General features: G+C 38.1%; 1 protein-coding gene across 1 annotated transcript in view; it reads right to left on the reverse strand.

Moving 5' to 3' along the window:
• CDS1 (CDP-diacylglycerol synthase 1) overlaps positions 1–14,474 on the reverse strand; it is an 86,055-nt gene continuing 71,581 nt past the window's right edge. Inside the window, exons 10-13 of the mRNA XM_049885827.1 lie at positions 12,490–12,642; positions 10,167–10,286; positions 7,851–7,954; positions 1–2,865 (exon numbers count right to left, since the gene is read on the reverse strand). Coding sequence (XP_049741784.1) covers positions 2,736–2,865; positions 7,851–7,954; positions 10,167–10,286; positions 12,490–12,642 — 507 coding nt within the window. The 3' untranslated portion in view covers positions 1–2,735. The remainder of the gene's footprint in view (positions 2,866–7,850; positions 7,955–10,166; positions 10,287–12,489; positions 12,643–14,474) is intronic.

Raw genomic sequence — 14,474 nt, forward strand, 5'->3', positions numbered from 1 at the left:
TGATTTGTTTTCAGTTTTATTTTCCTATCTTGGCTTCAGTAAGATTCAGAGAACTGATTGACACAGACCGTAAACAATCACCCATACATTGTATATATAGTGTTTCTACCTTTTCCTTTTAACTGAACAAGGTGATACTACCTTTGTTCAAACCGAAGTGCTATATAAATTAACAAAAAGGGTGTGTGTGTGTGTGGTCTTTTTATTCTGAGATAGTAAATGTATATACACCACTATGGCGGTGAGGGGAGGGGGGGAAGCACTGAGGGAATATTTGTATCCCACAAGTTAAAAAGTCAAGCAATGAGTACCACCAGAGTACCTCAAAAGACAGCAGACGTGGAACAATTCACCAGTATTGTGAAGGACGTTCCTGGTTTTTCACTTACCATCACCACCACAAGGCTACATTGGAATCTGAGCCCTCTTAACAGTGCAAATATAAAAATGATCAAAGTCAGGGCTTTACAGCAATCTTTTGCTAAAATATATTCTATTTTAATATACACGCTATAAAAGTACACTAAAAAGGTCAATCTTTAAAGCTGTTAAAATTTAGAATTTACTTCTTTACATACAGAATAATGTACACCTGACTCTAAAAGTCTATCTGGGGAGAGCTACTATCATGACCCCAAATATTTCTAGCTTCATATTTTGTTTAAAACAGTATTAATTTTATAATGCCATGTATTCAGTAATGCGCTCATAATTTCTATATGACATCGCCTCACCAATTACTTTAGAGAAAAACTCAGAGTTAGTCCTGTATCTTCAAAGAGTTCTTGCTTGTACAAACCACGAAGTTTCCTTCTTTTTTTTTTTTTTTTAATTAAACTTTGGTATCCTGGATTCTTTAATTATCAAAACTTGGAGCTGCTACTGGGGCAAATAAAAACGAGCGATGTTGAAAATTAACTTGTTAGGTGGCCTGATTTTAAAAGTGATCTTTCCCTCCTCTAATAACATTTCCAAAGCCAGTTCTCGATTTTCATGGAATGGTGTGAAATAACGCTGACTGAACACATTCAGTGGCGATAAATCAAGGGAATGCAAGCCAGACCAAGAAACTAGGCTCTTGGTACTGAGTTTAACTACATCTACTGTGATCACGTAGCACGCATGATGGGGCTGCTAATTACAGATTACACCCTGGGAGTCCAGCCATCTCTACAATCCTTTGTTTTTAAACTCTTTAAAATACAAGTCTTTGTTTTAGGCATAGCATCAGAACGAAAATATAAAATAACTGAAATTTGTTTATGATTTAAACAAAAATATTTACTCTTTTCATTAGCAAAACATTCTTTAAAATATATCAATTTCTTGCCTCCGAACATTTAACCAGAAGCACTAGACAGTTTTTGAAGGTTCAGTGACCACTGTTCAATACAATGAAAATGGTTGCAGAGAGCACACAGCAACGATAGCTTATTTACATTCATTTTTAAGAAATTTAATCTCAATTGGTTATAATGTCCCATCCACCAAAGGAAAGGTTTGGCATTTGTGTGCTTTTTGTTCTTGGTGGGAATCACTTCTGCTTGATTTTAATTTTTTGAAAGAAAATATAATCAGCGATGTCCTCGGATTTTATGACATGATGTGAAAGAACAATGGGACAAAGGTTAGCTGCTACCAGGGAGCTATTCTGGGTTTAGGTCTCCAGGTGGATCTTCCTTCTTCCCAGGTGAGTCTCCCGTGGGAGGGGCAGGGAGTCGGCAGGGGAGGAACCCAGGATGTGAGTGCGCTGAGCCTCATCCCAGGACGGTCACTCTTGCTTGGTCTGGCACCTCCTGCTTTGCTCAGGGACCATGGCCTGCTCACTGTCTCACACACTCACCTTGTGTCCCTACGGCTGGCTAAAGAACATATGGAAACCAATCCACAGGGAAACAAGGAAAAGCAGAGGACTTGGCCTGGAGGTGGCCCATGCATGCCACATGTCACTGTCCCATGCTGCCACCTGAGCTCTTGTCATATGTTGAGCTCAGCAGGGAGGGTCTGTATGTTACATTCTTCATAGCAGAATTCTCTATTTCTTTTAAAAAGTTTTTTCCAGACAATTTTAACAAAAGTCTGACACCTGTTCTTTCTAGCAAGCCAATAGCGGTAGAAATTTCAACCCCCCTCTCCCAATTTTTGAACCTACTTAAAAAGTAGCATGTTTTTCCCTGGCAAATAATTGCTTCTTTGAAAAATGGACATTCATTTTCTTTCTTTTTTTTTTTTTTTGATCCAACTCAGCCCTTCAGAAATACTTCAGACTAAAACTTGAGCAAGATCAAGTACAACTGACTTCCTACTATGCCTTATAGAAAACATTTTGCTAAAATTAAGAGCAGCTTCAAGTGCAAAGGTAAATATTGTGCAAAGGGCACACTGCCAGGTGCCATCTTAGGACATTCTCAATTTACTCATTTCATGGTGTTTGACTCTTTAAAATATAAGTCTTTTAAATTATGAAATCTAGCAAGGGGAAGGGAATTAACACCAGAAAACATACTCTAGAAAAAGTACAGGATATTTTGCCAGAAATTTGCTACTTATTTCGTAACTTCAATCAAGTCAGTGTTCGTTAAATATTCACAGTAATTTCAGAGAAGAAACATTTGTGTCTGTAAAACTTCAATCTATTGCATGTTCAATCATATTTCTGTACAGTTACAAAATGTCATCTGTCAGTGCTTTTCTGCAGAATTCCTTATTGTCAGTCCTTCCTTCTCTGGGTCCAGTTATACCTTCAAGGTGGGCTGTAGGATTCCTTTCTCGATGAGATGAGTCTTCAGGGTTTTGTATATATTTAACTGCTGCTCCGGTTGAAGCACCAACAACTGCTGTAGCACTTTGCTGGGATTTGGACCCCTGATAACAAAGCAGAAAAGACAAAGTTACTTTACCAGGGTTACCGGAAGCCTATATGCTCAATTTACAATAAACAATGCCTTTACATGTACAGTAGCAATCTGCAATCTTCACAGAATTGAAACAGTTGCCTCCTGATTAGCACACTTGAACCACCACTGTTAGTGTTAAGAGGAAACCCCCAGAACTGTTCTGCTTGGAGAAGCCCACAGTCTAGAAGCGCAAAGAAAGCACCAGCACAGAACGCAGGAACAATACAAGGCAATGCAGGGGGTGCAGACCTAAGTGCCACAGTAGATCTTAAAAGGGCAACCTGAGTTAGAGGTGGGAGAGGTAACCAGTCCTGAGACTGGACAAGGCACAAAAACGATTCTGTAAGGAAAGGAACAAAATTCCTGGTGGAGGTAGCACAGACAAAAAAGGGGCAGGGCGGGGGGACATGAGAAGATAGTTTTTATTTTTAGCTTCAAGGAAACTTCAGACAATGGAAGGTCCTTTGTTGAAGAACCTCCAGGGAACTATGAATGTTCATGAGACAGAACACAGAAATACTGAGCCTAGCACTGTAAGCCTCTTGCCTGAGATATATGATAGTTGCTCTGGGCTTTATACCAAGAAACTCTGAGGTAAACACCTAATAAAGGAAACAAAATAAAAGCTGATCTGCTCCCACAGCAGCACAAGAGCAGAGGAAACAAGCCCAGGTAGAACTGAGGTAACGATGGGCAGTGATACAATGCATTCTCTCTACACTCCATGCCTCCAGAGTCAGTGCTGGGGCCCCACCTCAAGTGGCTGCCATTAGGGTAACCTCTTCCAAAATCCCCACTCCTACCTTCTTTCAATGGCGCACCCTAGGATGGAAGAGTTCCCCAACAGGACTCCTACGCTCATCCTCTCCCTTCTGGGATGCTATTACAGTCATGGCATTTAATCTCTCACCCTCCGACAGCCCATTTACAAATGGGAGGTTGCTTGTGTTTCTGTACTTAAACTTCTAACAATGCTATTTTGTCAAACTCAGAATGAACCTGATTCAAATCTTAATGTATATTTATGGTTCTCTGCACTTTCTACAATCCACTTGAATAGGAAAAACAGAGTACAGTTTACTTTTAGAGGAGAACAAAAAGTAAAATTCAACAGAAAAAAGCAAGACATGAGTAAATATGAAGAATGGCGTAGAATTCTGAAAAAGGCATTTGCATGGGTAATCAAATTTACGATTTACAATGTAGGCTGTTAAGTGAATTACAGGAAGTAGAAAACCTAGCAACAAAGAAATGTCTGCCATATACTAACATCATTATGAGGATGAGTAGAACAACTGTTTACTCTAGAAATCTTTGATTAAAATATTTGTGCAACAGCTCGGATTAGCAGTCTCATGGGTCACCTTCATGCACGTGGCTCAACTCAGCTGCCAAAAACTACAACCACACGCCCCTAACAGCCAAAGTCTACCAAAGTCAGGACACAGCTTGTGTTACATTTCTTCAAAAGATTCATCAACTTCATAGCATAAGCCCAGAGTTAGGAGCCCACAGAGAAAAGGAAGGCTATTCTAGCAAGTTCAGCTAAATGCAAAATTATGTCAGCAGGTGCTCCCAGCTAGTTGCATCCTGGCACCATCACTGTATTTCTAATAGTCTAAATATTTGCTTTCAAATGGTGGAGAACAGGGCTCAGCAGGGCTTCTCTTTATTGAGAAGAGCAGATTAAAAAAAAAAAAAAAGTATGAGTTAATCTCCTAAAAAGCTGCCATCCTTTAAAAATAGAGTTCTAAGGATTTATTCACTAATTAGTAATATCCAAATATATCAGTAAATAAATTATATGAAAATGGGCTAAATACTCCAATTCAAAAGATAAAAATTGTCAACTGGATTTAAAAACAGAAGCAAGCAAACAACAACAACAAAACACCCAACTATATGCTGCTTAGAAAAGAAAAGAGAAATTTTAAAGGTAAGGTTAGAGGAATTACAAAAATAAAAGGATAGACAAAGAAATACCATGTAGCCACTAACCAAAAGAAAGCTGATGTAGCTATTCAAATATCCAACAAAGTAGACATTAAGGCAAAATTATCAATTTAATGACAACAGCATTAATGACAAAAGCATCAAGTCAACAGAGATATGACAATCTAAATTTGTATATACCTAATATAACCCCAGACTATATAGAGCAAAAATTGGCAGAATTAAAAATTTACAATCTTGGTGGGAGACTTTAACAAAGATTTTTGTAACTGATAAAACAGGCAGACCAAGGGGCGGGGGGGGGGGGGGACCCATACAGAAAATTTTAACCTCACCTAATTGACATATACAACATCCAAAAAACTGTAAAACAACATTTCATGTACCCTGTGGACTAGTTGTTAAGAGCTACAGCCGCCAACTAAAAGGTCAGCACTTTGAATCCACCAGGCCCTCCCTGAAAACTCTATGGGGCAGTTCTATTCTGTCCTATACGGTCGCTATCAGTCGCAATTGACTCGACAGCAACAGGTATGGCTTGGATCATGTACCAAATAGATAGTATGCTGGGCCATAAAGCAAGTCTCAAAAATACTAAATATTGAAATTGTAAACAGTATGTTTACTGACCACAGTGGAATTAAAGCAAAAACCATCAAAGGAAAGAAAATGAGAATATCTTCAACTGTTTGGAAACTAATCAATATGCTTCTAAATAACCCATGTGTTAAAGAAGATAAAATACTAGAAAGCAGAAAATATTCGTGACTGAATAATGAGAACAGAAACATCACAACTCCAGTATCAGGCTAAAGCGGTACTTAGGAGGAAATTGATGGTCTTAATGGATATTTAAGCAGGTTGAAAATTAGACAGTCCAAGCTTCTACCACAAGAAGCTAGACAAAGAACAACAAATTAAACCTAAAGAAAGATGAAGTAGTAAAAGATGAGAACAGAGATCAGTGAAATAGAAAACAAACATACAACAGAGAAAATTAGCAGACCAGAAGTTTGTTCTTTGAAAAGATTAATGAAACTGATAAACTCTTAGCAAGACTGCTCAGGAAAAATAAAAGTGAACTCAAAAATTCTCACTGCTATAGATATATAGTTAAAATATGGATTTATGGATTTATAAATATGACTTTCACTCCAAATAACTCTATAAAGGAAATCCATTTTTTTCTATAGCTTAGGCACCAATAAGTGTTATGCCTGGTAGGGATCCTAATAGAGGCCATGAAAATAAGGTTAACACTGTAGCCAATGTGGTTAACCTTTATACCCCAAAATGGCATTTTAGGGAATATCCAAAACATTAAGGTTTAATAACAAGAATAAACTGTGCTTTTTCATATATTGTCCGTGTTGTCCAACAGGTGGTAAATTCAGTAAGAGGAAGGGTCTTGATAATCTTGTTTACTTTGTACCCATAGTGCTCCAACATTACAGATAAAAAGTATTTGTTGAATGAAAAAAAGAATAAGCCACCCTGTATAAAATAGCAACCACTCCAATAATCTCCCTGACCTGCTTTATTTTTCTCCATCACACTTGTAACCATCTAACAAGCTATGTTTGTTTATTCTGCGTTTAGTGCATTCCCCAACACATAACAGGTGGAGCCGATAAATTATTGTGTCCTCGTTTTTAACTGGTACTACTCACCATCGTTTCAATGCCCAAAGTTCAGAAATTCTGCTGCTGTTCCAAATTTGGTACCATCCACATCGGTGTTGCTGTGTGCTGTTGAGTCGATTCCAACTCATTGCAACCATATATAAGTGAGTACAATTGCCTCAGAGTTTCTCAGGCAGAGTGTCATCAAAAAAGAGGAAGACCCTCAATGAAATGGATTGACTGACACAGTGGCTGCAATAATGGGCTGAAATACAGCAATGACTGTGAGGGTGGCACAAGACCAGGCAGCATTTCCTTCTGTTGTACATAGGGTCGCTGAGTCGGAACCAGTTCAATGGCACCTAACAACCACGACAATTTTTTTTTTTAATTGTACTTTAGGTGAAGGTTTACAGAACAAACTAGTTTCTAATCAAACAGTTAGTACACCCATTGTTCTATGACACTGGTTAACAACCCCACAACATGTCAGCAGTCTCCCTTCTCAACCCTGGGTTCCCTATGGCCAGCTTTCCTGCTCCCCCGCTGCCTTCCAGTTCCTGCCCCAGGGCTGGTATGCCCCTTTAGTCTTATTTTGTTCATGGGCCCGTTCAATTTTTGGCTGAAAGGTGAACAGCAGTAGTGACCTCAATACTGAGCTGAAAGGGTGTCTGCGGGCCATACTCTCAGGGTTTCTCCAGTCTCTGTCAGACCAGCAAGTCTGGTCTTTCTTTTTGAGTTAGAATTTTGTTCTTCATTTTTCTCTGGCACTGCCCAGGACCCTCTATTGTGATCCTTGTCAGAGCAGTCAGTGGTGGTAGCCAGGTACCATTTAGTTGTACTGGACTCAGTCTGGTGGAGGCCGTGGTAGCTGTGGTCTATTAGTTCTTTGGACTAATCTTTCCCTTGTGTCTTTAGTTTTCTTGATTCTTCCTTGCTCCCGAAGGGGTGAGACCAGTGGAGTATCCTAGATGGCCTTTCACAGCCTTTTAAGACCCCAGACACTACTCACCAAAACAACCACAACAATTTTTAAGGAGCCAGATTGCCAGTCTTTTCTCCCTCAGAGCTGGTGGGTTCGAACCATCAACATTTAGGTCAGCAGCTAAGTGCTTAACTATTCTGCCACCAGGGCACCTTCCACCCACAGTAACTGGATCTTTAACTCAGGCTTGTTAAGGATCATGCCGTACACTGTTGTTTTGGTACGTTGCTCAGATGTATGTAAAACAATTGCAATGTAATCATACTGCTCAGCGCTGTGGTGTGACACACCTCCAGGGGCCACCATTCACTTTACCATTAACAGAAAAAGTTAACCCGTTCAAACTAACGTCTCAAGACATCTAATGAAACATTCTGTAAACTCTAAAAGTACCTTATAAAACTTGTAATATACACGTGCACAAAAGTTGCCATCAAATACTGACAATCGAATCTGTCCATTATCCCTCCATGTCCAGGAATGGTGTTTGCAAAATCCTTCAGAAACAAACAAAAAACATATTAGCAAAATTTTAAAAAAATCACCAGTTACAAAATTCCCATCTGTAAATATCGCTTTGGCATCACAGACTCCATAAGGAAAATACTATTAGAATTTTCCACTGAACACAAACTTATTCAAACATATCCAACAGCATATAGCCACACATCTCGACTACGTGCCTATGTTAAAATAATCACTGAACTGATCAACAGCGATCAAGTAATAACACTAATTAAATCTAACACTAACTTTTTTAAATTAATAAAACTTTTCCTAAATCAAAAATGCTATCGATGATTACTCATCTTAATCTCATTATAATTTACCCTTTCTGTTTAACCAGACACTGTTTTGGGAGCTATTTTAAGTGTTGTTGGCAGATGAGAAACTGGTTTTAAATTACATTTATCCTAATAGTACTTACTCTGAAATAAACATATTTTACTACTGTGATAGATACTTCTTATCTTTTTTTTTTTTTTCCAAATGCTAGAGAAAAAAGAAGATCCAAACAGTTCATTTGGGACACATTAATCCATTAAATGACAAATTAAGGGAGTGGTTCGTAGGTCTTTGTAAATAGACTCTGTGCAGACACATCCGGCAACCTAGGAAATGGAACGATGCGTCTTCTAGTTCACTCAGGCACCCTGAGTTGATTAAACATCCAAACGCACAATGGAAATCACACCTTCATTTCAGACATGCAAGAAATCTCCCCATTCAACAAGAAACCTAGAATTGGAGACCATTAAGGAAAACATCACTTTAAATACAACCTTTCTCTGTTTAAAATACTTATTGAAATTATCCATTTCCTTTGGTTAATTTTTGCCAACTCATTTCCTTCCTTTTCTTTCCTACTAACCGAAGCACAAGAGAGCCACGGTAACTCAATTCTGCTCTGCTGTTTATCATATACTCATAACACGTGGTTCCTGCTGTAGTTCTTTGTGGACGCATGTGTATTATTTCCCCTAGAAGGTGGTAGGGGTTCCTGGGTGGTACAAACAGTTAATGTGCTCGGCTGCTAACTGAAAGGTTGGAGTTTCAAGTCTACCCAGAGGTACCTCGGAAGAAAGGCATGGCTATCTACTTCTAAAAAATGAGTCACCGAAAACCCTGTGGAGCACAGCTCTACTCTGACACACACGCGGTTACCACAAACCAGAGCTGACTCGATAGCGACTGGTATTAACTGGTAGTAGGTGGTAAGCTTTCCATTGCAAGTGCTCACCAAGTTAACTTCCTCTAGGGCCCCACACAGTCTCTCCCCACCAACCTCTGCAGCCTCATCTACTCTTCGCTACAGCCATGCTGTTCCTGCTTCCCCTCAAAAGGGTCAAAACTCCTCAGCTCTTTTGCACTTGCTGGAGCTTTCTTCCCCAGGCTGCCCTGTAGAGCTCGTCCTCCTGCTTTTCTTAGATCTCTGATGAAACGTCACCTCCTCAGAGAGTCCTGCTCTGACAGAATATTCAACCTTGACTTAGTCAAGTCACATGAGCGAGACTGAGGGAATAGGAAAGACATAGGTTGCTATGTGGTAATCTAACTTAAACAAAACATAGGAATAATTTTAAGTATCTGGAACAGGGATCAGCAAATTATGGCCCACAGCCTAAATCCAACCCACCATCTATTTTTGTAAATAAAGCTTTATTAGAAAACAGCCACACCCATTCATTAATATATTGTTTATGGGGGCTTTCATGCTGCAACAGCACAGTTCATATTGAGTAGTGGCAACAGACTGCATGGTCTGCAAATCCTAATATACTTACTATCTGGCCCTTCATGGAAGAGTTTGCTGACCCCTGGTCTAGAAGAACAATTACATAAAGCCTCTCTTGCATGTCCTCTCATGCGAGACTGACAAGACAGTAAACTTCAGACCTTTGGCTGGATTCTTTGATGAACACTCGAAGGACACAGATTCTGCATCTGTCCCAACAGTGACACATGTCATTTCTATAAAAGCAAAAGGCTGACGTGATACTTTAAAATGTATTACCATGGTACAACCGAAACCTAGCAAGAAAGAATACACTCACAGAAAGCATTTCTGTGAGGCTAAAACAAATAGGATGAAAAAGGTTTTGACCAGAGATTTAATAGGGTAAGAACAACAGAGAAACAAATTCTGACTAAATTCCATTCTCTAATTATATATTCTCTATTACTGTAACAAGGAATTTAAACACACACCTTGATTTTGAAAGCTCTTTTGAATCCACTGGCAAAGAAGCCTCCGAATGGGCCAATTAAAGATGCAAACGTCGAAAGAGCAATGCTGTGTATCTGGAAAGGATACATGCTCACTGTTTCCTAATGAGGAGAGGGGGAAAAAGAGGATAGGGAAGATAATAACTGCATGAAAATTGTATCTGAGCATGCCACCAAATATAAGAACCATATTACCAACAGCAAATCAGAGCAAATGCCACATGTATGTTAATTTCATCAACTTTAAGAATCACTGGGGAAAAATACAGTATAAGTTTTCATTACCATCCTCTACTTAACCAAAGCTCTCCATTTCCTCTGCAATCAGACTGACAGATGGCCGGTGCACTGAAATCTCAAAGCTGGCAGACTACGGTTTGTGTAGGGACTCTTGCTTCCACCAACAGAGTGGAAGTCTCGCCAAGAATCAGCTGAGTAAGTTTCTAATTTGTTCTTTTAACCAGTAGTACTTAGTTTTTGTAATTCTACTATTTGTCGTAATTGTGTATTTCATTTAACTTTACTTAATTTTATATGATGAAATACAGGAAAAGTTTCCTTTCTCTTAAAACTAAGTTGAATATTTAGGAAACACTCAAAAGTGAGTTGCTTAAAGACTATCAAAATGTGCATCAGCAAGACAACAGTAAAATATTTAGAGAGAGGATCATAGAAATTGAAAAGGAACCCTGAAAATTATTTTGTATATTCTTAATTCTTTCTCCATTTTAAATAAACTAAAAGATAAATTGTAAACAGTGCATAATGGGTGTGGCTCAAAAAAGATGATAAGGAACACTAATCTTTGGACCCATTCTCAAAGCAAAAGCCTTACTCCTAATCAAATACTGAAAGCAGGTAACAGCTTGGATGTCGAAAAAAATTCTTGGAATCCATGTATTTGGCAATTAAGGAGAGAAATAATTTGTTAATTAATATGTTTCTCAAAAAATTACGGATTTTAGTTAAAAATAAAATGTTTTAGTTACGCGTACACGCACACCATTACAGTCATGCACCGCGTAACGCCTGTTCGGGCAACGTCCAGCTGCCTATACCTCCCATAAGGTTATAACAGAGTTCAGGAATCCTGATTGGAGAACAGGAGGTAGATGATTTAGGCATGTTGCACTTGACAATCACAACGAACCTCAAAAACAAAAAACAAAATTCTCCAAGCTGTTAAAGGATTGACTCCACTGAAAGCAACAAGGCTAACAAAAATTCGAAAGGGACCTATATCAGACATGGAGAAATTGCTGACCACATGGCTTGAGGACAAAATGCAAAATCAAATCCCTCTCAGCACGCTGACCATCACTGCTAAGGCACAAAGCTTGTTTGAGGCAGTTAAAGAAAAGGCAGGACCAGACTACGATATTGAGTTTAGTGCTAGCTCTGGGTGGTCAAGCATTTCAAATGTTTTTTGCTGCATAATGTGAAAATGAGTGGTGAGCCTGCGAGTGCTGATGGGAAGGCAGCAGAAAAATTCCTTGAAACCTTGGATAAACTAATCGTAGAGGGAGGTTATCTGGCCCTGCAAATTTTTAACATGGACAAAACCTCCTTATTCTGGAAGAAAAAGCCCAAAAGGACGTTCGCCATAATACAGTGTTCACACAACGTCCAAATCATATAACGTCGTATTTCACAAATGTATCATGGATGCATGACAATATTTGATTCCCCATTTTAACCAACCAACCATCAGTTGTGATCACACAGATCAGCAGTGTTCTGATGGACAGCATCTCACCATCCTTCAGTGTGAGACCTCAAGGATGCCTTTAAATAGCAGGAATGAGCTTTTATTATAGAAAGGAAACTGATTTTTAGAAGCAGCAGTTTTCTGAACTAGTAAATATCTGGAAAAAAAATTAAGGGATTTTTGAGCTGGAAATTCTAATTAAGTTCCAAATTGAGTCAATTCATACCAGTTATACTTGGAACTCATTCTAATCTATTTAATTTGTAAAAATCTAAGGAATATTGAGAAATGTTTTAAATATAAACATATGCAATAAGTTACCACTATCAGTACTTAAATCATTAGGCAAATAAATTCCAAGTAGATAACTGGTTTGGAATACCAATATTCACTTTTGGTTCAAGAAAATAAAATCAAAAGGGGATAGAAGTAGTATGCTATTGATACTAAACAGATACTAAAACCCCTTCTATGGCATGGAGTTAAAAATTCTGTATATGTAGATTTCTTATAAAAATCTTAATCCTATTTTTAAATGAACCTTAATCTTGGGGCGGGATGGAGGGATCCCTAACGATGTTTATCTTGAACTTTTACCTGTCTCAATACTGCCTGCAGAAAGGAAGGAAGTGAATAACTCTGAAGCTGGAAAAGTTCCGAGGGTTCACATTCTGTAACGAAGGAGTTTATATCACTTCGGTATTCCACTGGGCAGACAAAGTACTGGTATTTGGATAACACATAAGCAGCCTGAATAACAAAGCAAGAGTTCATAAACCATTGACTTAAGAGATATATATATATATATTCAAGTTATATTAGAAAGGCCAGAGATAGAATGTCAGAATTTCTTTGAATTAACATCTTGCTATGTATTTTCAAAGTTCAATGGTCATAACCGTCCCAGGAAAAAAACACAAAAGTCCTTTAGAAAATGAAAGGTTTTTGAAATAAATGAAACTGTTATCTCTATGGCTCCAAGAAAAGGAGGAGGAGAGAGAAAGGAGTTGATCTGAACACTTAAAACAAGCACTATAGCAAGATTTTACTTTTTAAAAGCATACATAATTAATGTTAGCAGCAGCTAAGAATTTTGAAGGTACAGGAGAATAAAGGACTGAAGTTTATTGCACACAAGCTTATATTAACTTCATCAGTTAATAAGTAACCAGTGATTCAAAATTACTGAGAAAATGGTACAAAATAAACCTGTTGCCATTGAGTCGATTCCGACTATAGCAATCCCATAGGACAGGGTAGAACTGCCCCATAGGGTTTCCAAGGCTGTAAATATTTACAGAAGCAGGCTGCCACATCTTTCTCCCATGGAGCGGCTGGTGGGTTTGAACCACCAATCTTGTGGTTAGCAGCTGAGCATTTAACTACTGCGCCACCAGGGCTCCCTGTTACAAAATAGTACAGATGAAAAACACCACTGTTGTTCTTAACCAACCCAGAAAATGTTGATTATTCTTTCCCTGGCCACATTATCATGATTTTTAGAACCAGCTATCCTTAGACAGGGAAGCAGAAGATAAATTATACATCCTCATGTATTTAAATTTCCAGATAACAGTTTATTCTCATGTTCTTTTCTTTTCTCCTGCAGCCATTATTTTGCTTAAGAATGGTTAATACAAATGCAAATATAACACTAGGAATGGACATAAATTGATTTTGCTTCCAAATAACCATTTATTAGAAAATGTAATTTCCCTCCCCATTATTTTGTCATGCATTACATACTTATGGAGTAGCTCTTTATTTTCTTTCAATGATATGGTTATTTCTGCAGTATTTTCAAATTAGCATTTAATAATACCAAATTCACATATTATTAAACACATTAATATTTGAATTATTCTTGCTTTGTATTACAAAAGCACTGGATGGGACTGGATTTCATTCTTCTATTACGTCAATTATTATCTCATCAATATTCTATCACATAGTCTCTGAAGTAGTTTTTTTCATATTCTATTAGAATTTTCACAGAGAATAAACTAAACTTATAAGTTAAACAGAAGAATTAGGGTGGTTTTCCCAACCAGAAACATGCCACGTTTCTATGTATTTTTATGTTTGCTCTCTCTCAAAGCTTCACGTTGGTTCTAGTTATTCTGTATTTAGATAAAGAGTACAGACTAGAATTGTCAGGCACGAGACTAGTAAAAATTTACATTTTCTAACAGATACTTTTTGTCTATTTATCTTACATCCAGCCAGGTTACTGTAACTTTATTGACTCTCAGAAGACACTTTTTAATAGAAACTTAAATTCCATAACTGTGAACTAATTCTTACAGTGCCAATAATGTCCATTATTCATGGCTAAAACTGAATGCTAATTGTTTATAATTAACAGACCTTTCCTGCAAGTTGGGCTCACAGCAATAACCACCCACTAAGCCAAGTGGCCACATGTGTTAAGAAGGCAGAATTCTTCCACATTATTCGCATTCTCTGCTGTTACTCAAAGACACTTGTCCCAGTGCCTATGTCCCCCACAAGGCAGAATGCTGTTAGAAACTTCCAAGGCACAAGAACACAGTATCAGGTCTCAAGCCTGGCCGTACATTAGA

This window comes from Elephas maximus, chromosome 5 (genome assembly GCF_024166365.1).
Source record: "Elephas maximus indicus isolate mEleMax1 chromosome 5, mEleMax1 primary haplotype, whole genome shotgun sequence".
In the NCBI taxonomy this organism is placed as follows: domain Eukaryota; kingdom Metazoa; phylum Chordata; class Mammalia; order Proboscidea; family Elephantidae; genus Elephas; species Elephas maximus.